This window comes from Lutra lutra, chromosome 13 (genome assembly GCF_902655055.1).
Source record: "Lutra lutra chromosome 13, mLutLut1.2, whole genome shotgun sequence".
In the NCBI taxonomy this organism is placed as follows: domain Eukaryota; kingdom Metazoa; phylum Chordata; class Mammalia; order Carnivora; family Mustelidae; genus Lutra; species Lutra lutra.
In genome coordinates, this window is record NC_062290.1 from 93232375 (window position 1) to 93243286 (window position 10912).

The 10912-nt window shown below is 64.3% G+C and overlaps 2 protein-coding genes across 2 annotated transcripts; one reads left to right on the top strand and one right to left on the bottom strand.

Annotated features, from left to right (window-relative positions):
- Positions 1–3585: 3585 nt before the first annotated feature.
- On the bottom strand, positions 3586–6343 carry MRPS2 (mitochondrial ribosomal protein S2). The gene is made up of 4 exons (XM_047698846.1): positions 6184–6343; positions 5916–6041; positions 5230–5359; positions 3586–4643 (listed from the first exon to the last, which is right to left on the bottom strand). The coding sequence occupies exons 1-4, from the start codon at positions 6215–6217 to the stop codon at positions 4058–4060; spliced, it is 876 nt and encodes a 291-aa protein (XP_047554802.1). The 5' UTR covers positions 6218–6343; the 3' UTR covers positions 3586–4057.
- PIERCE1 (piercer of microtubule wall 1) lies at positions 6334–10140 on the top strand. The gene is made up of 3 exons (XM_047698853.1): positions 6334–6891; positions 7720–7798; positions 9727–10140. Exons 1-3 carry the CDS (start codon positions 6569–6571, stop codon positions 9925–9927), a joined length of 603 nt encoding a protein of 200 aa, XP_047554809.1. The 5' UTR covers positions 6334–6568; the 3' UTR covers positions 9928–10140.
- Positions 10141–10912: the final 772 nt, after the last annotated feature.

The window sequence follows — 10912 nt, forward strand, 5'->3', positions numbered from 1 at the left end:
TACTTTCTGACCTTGTCCCCTGGTGTGTCTCTGTGTCTTTCCCAGGAGCAGAATGGGGAGTTCTTGGGGTGATGTGGCAAACCTCAGATGCCCCCTTGTCCCCGTTTCCCTCTCCTGTCCTGGTGCTTGGTTCCCTCCTAAGGCCTCCTCACCCTGAGCAGAGCACAGAGTCTGGAACCCCTTCCAAATGGGGCCTCTGAGGCTGCAGTGTCGAGGGGCTGACCTTGGTTCCCAGACCAGTGGCTAAGTGCTTTGCTACTTTCTAGAAGCCCACGTCCTCAGCCTCCCAGCCCCCCAGGCTGCCCTCTGGTCAGAAGCACCTTGAGGGCGTACCAAGCATTTTCCCAGGCCTGGGAGCACAGTGGGTCCGTGCTGGAGATCCAAGGCCAACAGTCTCTTCAACAAGCCTGTGGGTCCCTCGGGACACCCCATCTCCTCAGCCCACTTGACAGATGAGTGAGCCGAATCCCTTCGTGCTCCAGCCCCTTCCGGACTGGGGAGTGTCTCTTCCTTCTTTCTACACCAGACCCCAGACCCTGTCCTCTCCCAGTGCCCTGGCAAAACCCCTGGGCCCCCTGGGGAGCCCCTGACCATCAGCCTGGCCTGACTCTGCTCCCCTATGCTATGGATCTGGGTTCTTGCCAGGAGTCCTGATGCCCCTGCCCCATGGCCCAGCTGTCTCTGACCTCTTCTTTCCCCCTTGTCACCCACCCGCCTCCAGGGTGTCCTCTACTTTTGACCCCCAGCTGGGCAGTCAGAGTAGTGTGTGTGTGTGTGTGTGTGCATGCGTACATGCACGTGTGTACAGGTGAACATGTCTGGGGATGCCCAAGGTCATGTCCCCACATGGGACAGGGTGGGGACTTACCCCGAGGATCTGAGGGGCTCTCACTCCCAAAGTGAGCCTCATGGGAGGGTTGGAGCTGGCCTAGGACTGGAGAGCTTCCCCACTCCTTGGACTCTGTACCCCTCATTTGTCCTGGGCCAGTCCCTGCCTCTCTAGACCCCAGGTTCCCAACTGTCCCTGAGGGTTGGGCATGGGAATGCTTGAACTTGGCCTCTCCTCCAGGGGTAGGTGGAGGACAGGTGCACCAGGCACACAGGCCTCCCTCCTGAGAGGGCCAGGTGTGCACAAGGGACCTGCACAGCACCTGCACCATGACCCAGCCCCACACTTCTACCCCCAACCTGTCCTCCGCGTTCCCTCACCACCTGGGAGACAGGGGCTCTCCTCCGTCCTAGGGTCCTTCATCCTTCGGACAAGAGCATAGAGATCCATATGTAGAGAAGGCCAACTGTGCGTGCCACGGAGTGTCCTGTTCCCACCACTGCTTTTTTGTCTAGGGTTCCCGGCAGACCCCCACCTGGAACTGAGGCCCGCGGGGCAGGGAGACTTGTCCGCCCTGTTCCCTGACTTAGGCAGACTGTCTAGCTGGGGCTTCCTGTCCACGTGCGGACTGAAGGAAGCCCCACAGCATCTACGGGTCTCTGAGTGGGTCCAGGGCCCCTCCGCCAGCCCCCAGGGACCCCTGCTCTGGCTACAGCCAGGATGGGACCCCCAGATGGAATGTGAAACCGCTTCACAGCGGGGAAAGCAGCTTTCACCGAGACACAGGACACTGAGGCTTGGGGCAGAGCGCGCGTTCATGGCGGAGAGGAGCCCTCTCCACGGGCTGGCCACGGGGTCGGGAACCTGTCCCAACGGGCCCGACAGCAACCCCATGTGTGGGGTCGGGCCTCGGGGTACACGGGGTCCACACGGGACACCTGAGGCTCAGAGAGGGGAAGTGCCCCGCCCGAGACACACAGCCTGCAGGTGAGGGGGAGCCGCTGTGCGGGGCGGGGGGCCCTGCTCACCTTTTGGGAGCAGCAGGTGCTGGACTGGCGGCGGGAGTCGCTCCAGTGGGAGGTGCAGGTGCACCGGGAGAGGGGACACAGGAGAGGGCGCCGCCCTGGCTCCACCGGCTTCCTCGGGGTGTCAGCGCGGGCCGTCCGCATCTCCGGCTCCCGTCCACAGTCAGGGCACACTCACTTTCACAACGGGGCTAAGCTTTGGACAAAGGCGGGACGGTCCCCCAACAGAAATTGCATAAATATTCCCGTCCCTATCCTGAGGGGCAACAGAGTATGAAGGATGGCCGTGTCGTCTTACACGTATGTGAAGGATGATCACGCACCTGCCGAGGGCGGGGCTGCAGCGGGGGCAGGGGGGTTGGGGGTAGCAACCCAGACTCCTAGGGTTGAGACTATGGCCACTTACAGGGCGAAGCCCTTATGAAACTCCGGGTGGTGAGGCTGCTGGATGGCTTGGGGGCAGGAGCCCCTCCAGCCCTCCCCATGCCCGGACCTGGAGACCCCTCGTACCCACACTCCCCGTGCTTCCTGTCCCTCATTGGTGGCATGGCACTCAACCTCACTGTGGTCACGAATCCATGATCTTGGCTCTCCCAGGCCCTTGCTCTGGTGGCTGCCACCAGCACCAAGATAGCCGCTGGTCGTGACGGTGCCCTGGCAGGGCCCAGGGAGGTCCGGTCTAGGGGCAGGTCAGACACTGCAGCAGCCTAGGGGGTGGGGAGGGTGGAGGCCCCCCTTTCTCTACTTATAGGGAGGCCAGTCCCCTGCCTTCCAGGCTTTGCACACACTCACCGACTCCTTTGGGCGCTCCTGGGGTTCATTTCCAGGATAGCAAGCTTGGAGGTCCCCTGCCACCAGGGTCACCCTTATAGGTCAGTTTAGAAGTGGCCCAGGAGCCTCCCTGATCTTCCTAGAGTGGCCGCACTGTCTGTCCCAGAAGCCTGCTCCGCACCTTTGGGTCCCCAATGCCCTGAGGTGTCTCGCTCACTTGTGTCTCCCTGTCCTGTTAGCTCTTCACTCAGCAGGGGCCCCCTGCCTGCCCGGCTGCGCCCCCAGTACTCCCAGGAGCAGCGCACGGCAGTGACCAGTAACAACTGGTGTCAACCCTGCTGGTGTCCACCAGCCTTCAGCGCGCAGCTTCTGGGGACCTTCAGAGGACAGAGGAGGGCCGGGGCCAGGACAGCAGTTAGTACATTCCCCTGGTGGTACGGGGTAGGGACCATCGCACCGACCCCAGCCCCTAAACCAGGACAGGACGAGGGCTGATCCCACGTCCCATGTGTTTTGCTTCCTGCTGTGTCGCTCACTGTCCTACCCAGATCCGAGCCGCTCGGGGGCCAGCCTGGGACACCCCTCCTTCCACAGCCTGCTTCTGAGGCCTGGCATGGCTCTCTGTCCCCCTTGGGCTCGCAGGGGTCCTGAACAGGCCCCAGAACTGCCATTCACAGGATGGTTTCACGTCGCGTTTGGGTTTCAAGGGGTCTTGGCTCTTTAGAACCAGCCTCTCGGGAGCTCGGAGGGATGGGGGCCGAGCATCTCATTCCAGGAGCGGCAGGTGGTGCAGTGAACGCCCCAGAAATCCCTGGGCATCGCCAAGTGCCGAGTGGCCTGCACACACGAAGCTCAAGAGACCCGGGGGCTTTGTGGGCCCTGCAGGGGTGTCACAAATGCCACATCCATGAGCAAAAGCACGTAAGCCACGCTGTGGAAGCCACAGGCTGCAGAGGCACGTTTGTCCAAACACAAGCTTTATTTCTGTGACTCTGTTGCCCGCTTGGCCTGGCCTGTCCCAGCCCAGAGGGGATTCTCTGGGGGTCTCGCCCTGAGGCCTCCCGTGACAAAGCAGCCCGGCCCCGGCCTGCACTGGCGGGGAACGGAAAGCGAAGAGGACCAAATTCAAGGCGCGAGCGAGGTTTCTCAGACTCCAGGACAGACACGCTTCCTGACGGGACCTCTCGGGACCCGCTGCCCACTCTCTGGGTCTCTGCCAGGCCCCGCAGGTCTGGAGCGGGCCTAGGGTGCGGGTGGGGGGCAGCTGCCGGGAACGTTTACCAACAGCAGGGACCCAAGCGATGCCTTGAGCCACCGGGAACCTGCTGGAGACCAGGGCCAGGGAAGGGGCTCCCAGCGTAGCGGCAGGCTGGGCCGCCGCTCTCCGTCGGGTGAGGAGTGGGGGTGTGGAGGGACCCGGGTCCAGCCCAGCCTAGGCTCCCAGGGAAGGAGGGGCAGCCGGCCCCTGGCCCCCGGCCCCCTGCTCCACTGGGCCCTGCAGACGATACAGGGCCTCCATCTGCCTCCGCTTCTCCTTGGCCCGGTGGATCGTGGTCTGGAAGAGCCTGCAGAAGAGCTGGACGGCCGGGGGCGAGTCGTCGTTGCCGGGGACGGGGTAGGTGATGAGGCAGGGGTTACAGTTGGTGTCCACGATGCCCACCGTGGGGATGTGCATCTTGGCCGCATCTCTCACAGCGACGTGCGGCTCAAAGACGTTATTGAGCGTGTGCAGGAAGATGATGAGGTCCGGCAGGCGGACCCCGGGGCCCAAGAGGAGAGGGGCATTGGTCAGCAGGCCGCCCTTGAAGTAGCGCGTGTGCGCGTACTCGCCGCAGTCCCGGGCCGTGGTCTCAATCAGGTGTGAGAACCGCCGGTTCCGGCCCGCGAACAAGATGATGCCCTTGCGATAGGCCACGTGGGCCGTGAAGTTCAAGGCCAGCTGCAGGTGCACGGCCGTCTGCTCCAGGTCGATGATGTCCTGGCCGAGACGGCTCCCAAAGATGTAGGGCTCCATAAACCTGCCAGAGACCCGACCCACGCAAGAGTGGGCAACCTGTGCACCGCCAACCCCACCCGGCTAGCGGCCCCAGGGGCCCTCCGGGGTCTGCTAACCCCGAAACTGGCACAATCTGCAAACCCGCCACGAGGCAGTGGGGGTGGAACGGGGGTTGGGTCCAGCTCCTCTGCCCTGGGGAGCTGGGTCCCATCACCGTCCCCCTAGATGACTCCGAGCACCTCCCTCCCTGGCCTCCCCGACCCTCCAAAACATCCTCAATGCGGCCATCCCAGTGAGACTCTTCTCTGCAATCCTGGAGCCCCCGTCCCCTGCCCCCTGCTCCCAGGAGCTGCCAGCAATGGGTCTGCCCTGCTAGGGCCGGGAGCCTCAGAGGTACGAAGTCTGGCACGGGGACCAGAGCGGAGTGCGAGGATGAACACTTCTCCCTGGGGCTCAGTGGCCCCATCAATGGGACGGGGCTCAATCTGCTCCATGCCACCGGAACAGGAACCCCAAGGATCCTGAAGCAGGAGGGTCTCCTGCTGTGCCGCTCACTGTCCTGCCCAGATCCCTGGGCTCCGCCATACCCCGCCCAGGGAGTCCGCTACCTGTGCCGACAGCCTGCTTTGTGGCCCAGGTGCACGCGGGCGTTGAAGAGACTTCTCACGGAAAACAACTCCTTGACGCTGAAGAAGTCAGAGTGCTTGAGGGGCTCACTGAGGATCCTGTCGCTGACATCTGGGGTAGGGGGAGAGGATGCCATGGCCTGTGGACCCCCAGCTCCCAACGGTGGAGGGGAGCAACACGGGGGTGGGGAGGGGCAGTGAAGCCCGGCAGATGGGTCCTCTCCGGGAGACCCGCCTGGAGCCAGGGTCTGACCCCGCTTTGCTCCTGGGGAATCCCGGTCCAGTCTTCACCCAGAAAGGAGGGGCCCGGCTGGTTTCCGAGGTCCTTCAGGCTCCACCCAGCCACCAGAGGACAGTCCCCCCAGCAGGAGTCGGGGAGGACTCAGCGGTCACCTCCCAAGGAGCCACGGCCACGTGGTAATGTCTCCCTCCTCCCACCCACCCCAGGGGTGCCACCCATCAGGGTGCGGAGGGGCAGGGCAGCGCCGCTTCGGTGCGGGTGACCCCCGCGCGGACCATGCGGGGCTGCCGGGCCAAGAGAGGGAGGCCGGCTGCCCCTTCTTTCCGGCCCGCACCCCTCCCCAGGGCGTCACGACGAAAGCCGGCGCCCGCGGGCCTCCCGCTGGCGGACGGTTTCAACCCCGAGTTCGGGGAGGGGCTGGCATTACCGGTGCTGCTCTCGGGCGCGCGGACGGCGGAGGTCGCGGCGCTCGTCAGGGTCCTGCCGCCCGGCAGGGGTCGCCCCGGGGTCGCGCTCGGCAGCAGGCGCGGCCGCAGCGGCCGGGACCAGACACCTGGGGAGAGAGCGGGCTGGAGGCGCGCGCCCGGCCGGGGTCCCCGCGGGTCCCGCCGCCCCCATGCCGCGGGGACGCCCGCGCCGCCCCGGGACCCCCGCCCGGCCTCCCGCCCGCGCCCGCGGGGCCCGCGCGCACTCACCCGCGCCGAGCAGCCGGGGCACGGCGGGCGCCATGGCGCGGAGGGCAGGACAGGCCGGGACGCGCCTCCCGCCGCCGCCGCCGCTCCCCGGCTGCTCCGCGCAGCGCCGCCTGCTGGCCCGGAGGAGCCCCTGCAGCTGGGCCGCGCGCCGGCCCCCTCGCCCTCCTCACCTCGGGACAGTCGGGCACCGCCTGCCGCTGCCCCAGGGAGCGTCCCGTGGGACGGGGCGCGCCCGGAGTCCGCATGAAGACTCCGGGCCGGGGACACGACGTCTGGGCCCGCGGAGCCCAGGCGCGCAGTGAGCGGTCACGCGGAGCTGGCGCTGGGCCGTTCGCGGGTGAAGCGCGAGGCCCGGGGCCCCTCTGCAGGGAGGGGACGGCAAGGAATGCGGGCGTCGCCCCCACCCCCCACCGCTTCCTGGCGCGGCGCCTTTAAGGCCGGGCCGCCAGGGTCACGTGACTCCGCCGTCGCCTGGCAACGGGACGCCGCGCGGTCTCCCTCGGTCTCCCGCCGCAGCCCCGAGCGCAGGCGCATGGCCCAGGCGGGCCCGCGAGCGTGCGCGGCGGCAGCGGAGCCCCCGGCCCCGGTACCCCCGGCCCCCCCGGCCCCCGCCCCCCCCGCGCTCCCGCAGAGGACCAGCGACTGCTACCGCGTGGACGACGACCTGCCGGCCAGGTTCAACAACCCGGCGTGGTTTCGGGGCTACGGGTGAGGACGGGGTCCCGTCAGGGGCCGCCTGACCTCGCAGGGGCTCGGGCGGAGGCTCCCGCGGGCGTCCCCAGGTCCCCAGCCTGTCCTGGAGCCCAAGTCAAAGCGGGGTCAGCCGTTAGCACCCAGTGAGTGAGAAAGTGCCCGAAGCTGCGGGCGCCCCAGCGGGGTCGGGGTGGGGGCTCCCAAGGGCAAGGGTGGCCAGGAAGCCCCGCACCCCGCTACTGGGGCCCAGCCCCGCGCTTTTGTGCGGGGATAAGCCTCGGTCCTCTAGGCCGCCTGGAGCCTCTGCGGAATGGGAATCGGCGACCCCCCACTGTCCCCTGCAGATCTCAGACCGCACAGCGGGGAACCCGTCACCGCCCTGCCGTCCGGCACCCAGTCCCCTCTGCAGCGCTGGGCGCGAGGGCCCCTCCTCATCCTTGTTTCCCGAGAGAGGCCGCTGGGGCGGGGAAGGACAGCGTTTGCCCAAGGTCCGGTGGCCTAAGGCAGAGCTGACCTGGGAAAAACAGCCCCTCCGTTAAACTCTGGGCATGAGAGACCGTGGGCGTGTTCCCCCAGACGCTCAGAAGTGGAGGGTGAAGGAGAAGGGTCGAAAGGTCGGGGGCTGCGTTTTCCTTCCGGGAGGTCTTTGGGGCTTTGTCCGCCTTGGGGAGGAGCTGGGGTGGCCTCGAGCAGGGGAGGCTGAGCCGAGCCCCACGGGAGCCCACCTGCACAGCCGCATGGCCACCCTGGGGCCTTCCCAGCAGAGCTCCGCAACCAGACGTTGTAAGGCTGCGGTCTGGGCGTCCTTAGAGTAACTGAAAACAGCTGTTTCTCACCCGCCAGGACCAAGAAGGCCATGTCAGTGTACAGGACCAGTAACGGTGCCTACGGGAGCAGAGCCCCCACTGTGCACGAGATGCCGGTACGTGGGAAGCCTGTGGGTCCTCAGAGACTCTCCGGGAGGAGGCTGCCCCCCCCCATATCTGGGGAGGGCAACACACCATGAGGGGGTGCTGGGGAGGGGCCCCAAGTCCCAGCATCCAAAGCGGGAGGGGGCACATCCGGTCCTTCCCAAACAGGGCAGAGGAGAAATAAGTGAACGAGCAGCTTTGGCCGTGAAAGCTTTTACCGAGCCAAAAGGTGTGTGCGGACTGGTGAAGCCGTCCCGGGAGACTGGCCCCGGTCACGCGGACTGGTGAAGCCGTCCCGGGAGACTGGCCCCGGTCACACGCGGACTGGTGAAGCCGTCCCGGGAGACTGGCCCCGGTCACACGCGGACTGGTGAAGCCGTCGGGGGAGACGCCCCGGTCACGCGGACTGGTGAAGCCGTCCCGGGAGACTGGCCCTGTCACGCGGACTGGTGAAGCCGTCCCGGGAGACTGGCCCTGTCACGCGGACTGGTGAAGCCGTCCCGGGAGACTGGCCCTGTCACGCGGACTGGTGAAGCCGTCCCGGGAGACTGGCCCTGTCACGCGGACTGGTGAAGCCGTCCCGGGAGACTGGCCCTGTCACGCGGACTGGTGAAGCCGTCCCGGGAGACTGGCCCTGTCACGCGGACTGGTGAAGCCGTCCCGGGAGACTGGCCCTGTCACGCGGACTGGTGAAGCCGTCCCGGGAGACTGGCCCCGGTCACACGCGGACTGGTGAAGCCGTCCCGGGAGACTGGCCCTGTCACGCGGACTGGTGAAGCCGTCCCGGGAGACTGGCCCCGGTCACACGCGGACTGGTGAAGCCGTCCCGGGAGACTGGCCCCGGTCACGCGGACTGGTGAAGCCGTCCCGGGAGACTGGCCCTGTCACGCGGACTGGTGAAGCCGTCCCGGGAGACTGGCCCCGGTCACACGTGGACTGGTGAAGCCGTCCCGGGAGACTGGCCCCGGTCACGCGGACTGGTGAAGCCGTCCCGGGAGACTGGCCCCGGTTACACGTGGACTGGTGAAGCCGTCCCGGGAGACTGGCCCTGGTCACGCGGACTGGTGAAGCCGTCCCGGGAGACTGGCCCCGGTCACACGCGGACTGGTGAAGCCGTCCCGGGAGACTGGCCCCGGTCACACGCAGGCACCACGACCTCTGGCACCCTAGGGCAGTGAGTTCTGAGGCCAAGAAGAGAACAGCTGCTTTCTTTCTGGAATAATACTTGATTTTAATTAACCTGTCACCTTAAGAGACAGTACCGGCCCATATCCCTGGTTGCACAAACGCAGGCACATGGGTGGACATGGGGACCTGTGCACCTTTGTGGACTCCCCACCCCCCTTTTTGAGGTCGACTTCACAGTCTGGAGATCTAGAACCCCCTTCTAAAATCCTCCTGATGCCCCTCTTGGGCCAGGTGGAGGGCCAGCGGACGTGCACGGGCACCCCTGGATACCCAGGACAGTAGTGACTCCCATTTTGGGGCCTCACTCCACAAGGGCATTGCCTCCCCTCTTCCCTGGGCTGGTGCGGTAGGGGCATCAGAGACGTTTTAAAGCCTTAAAGGGATTCGACCCTGCAGTCAGGGTTGAGACTCACGGATGGCTCTTACAGAAGAGAACACTGAAGTTCAGAGAGGTCCGGTCACTTCTCTGGTTGGTAGGAGCAGGACCCCGGGGGTCACGTGGGGCAGGCCATCCTTCTGTCCGCCCAGGGGGAACACAGGCACTGTCAATGATTATTCCCAGACCTCAGGTATAAACCAGGATGGTCCGGGGCGAACTAGGCCATCCCCCCCACCCTGGCTTCTCTGCTTCCTAGGAACCGAGATGACATTTTCTTGCAGATTCTTACTTTTCTTCCAGAAATGCCTGTCGGCTGACTACTCAGGGACATTCCAACACCCCATTAATCTGAGTGTCCCTTTTCACTTACAGAAAGTATTTTATCCAAATTCGAATAAATTTTCCAGACAACTTGCAGCTGGTGGAATGTTCCGGAACAATACCTTCAACGTTTCCATGGAGAAGAGCATTGTGACGGGTCCTGACAACTACATCACCCCCTACGACCGGTTCAACTTCCACCCCAGTTACAACGTCAGCAGGCCGTCCATCTGTGATTGGCCGGCCTCCTGACCCCGGCGGGGTGTCTGAAGTGTCACCCCTGCTCTCTCATCATCTGCCTAGTTGTAGGACAGACTTCACTGCTTTCACTGAAAATGTTTTTTCTCTTAAGATTAGAAAAACACGCAGACGGGGCTGTCAGGCCCCCTTAGTTCTGTTTTATGTCTAAGATGGAAAAGATGCTAATGACTTGACTTTTCATTAAAAATGTTGCCACATCCTGAATTCCTGACTCACCGGGAATCAGGGAGCAGGACCGTCGACGTCCTGGACCCTGCGTCGTGGCCTGATGCTGGGGATGTCTGGGTAGCCCTCCCTGTGTCTTTCCTGGGAGCCGTCTTATACTCATGACAAGTGATGTAGTGGGTTTTGGTTCCAAAGCTCCCTGGCGGAAATCCGCACCAACTCTGGAGCCACAGCGGGAGGGTTGGGTGCCCCGCTCGGGGGCCTAGGGCGAGGACAGAGGCTGCGTGGGGAAGACCCACAGGAGCACCGTCGCTGTCCCTGACCCAGGCTGGCCAGCTTGGAGTCCTGGCGAATGCCCCGCAGCCACTGAGGGGCAGGCCTGGGAGGCCAGATCTGTGGAGGCGGTGATGTGTACGTTTGACTTCTCTCTGGGGGTTCACTTTCAGTTTTCAGTACAAAGTTAAAAAACCAGCAGGCAGGGAATGACACACTTCTCTCTGTAGTTCCTGATCCACGTTTGCTAGGATGTAGAGAGCGGGTTCTCCAGGAGGAGAGTTTTTCTGGGCCGGTGTCTTATCTTTCAGACCCCGCTCCCCACCTTCCTTCCTGAGAGTACGGTGTGTTTGTTGTGGGAAGCCTGGGAAGCACGGGCTCCTGGTGATGTCATTGTTCCCTACCACGGATGACAACCCAGCCACAAAAATTTTTGTCCCATGAAAGTGGGAAGAGATTAAAACTCGTGCTTGTTTATTTCTTCATTAAAAACTTTTTATTATTAATATGCAAAAGTAAACATTTCGGCAATACTCTT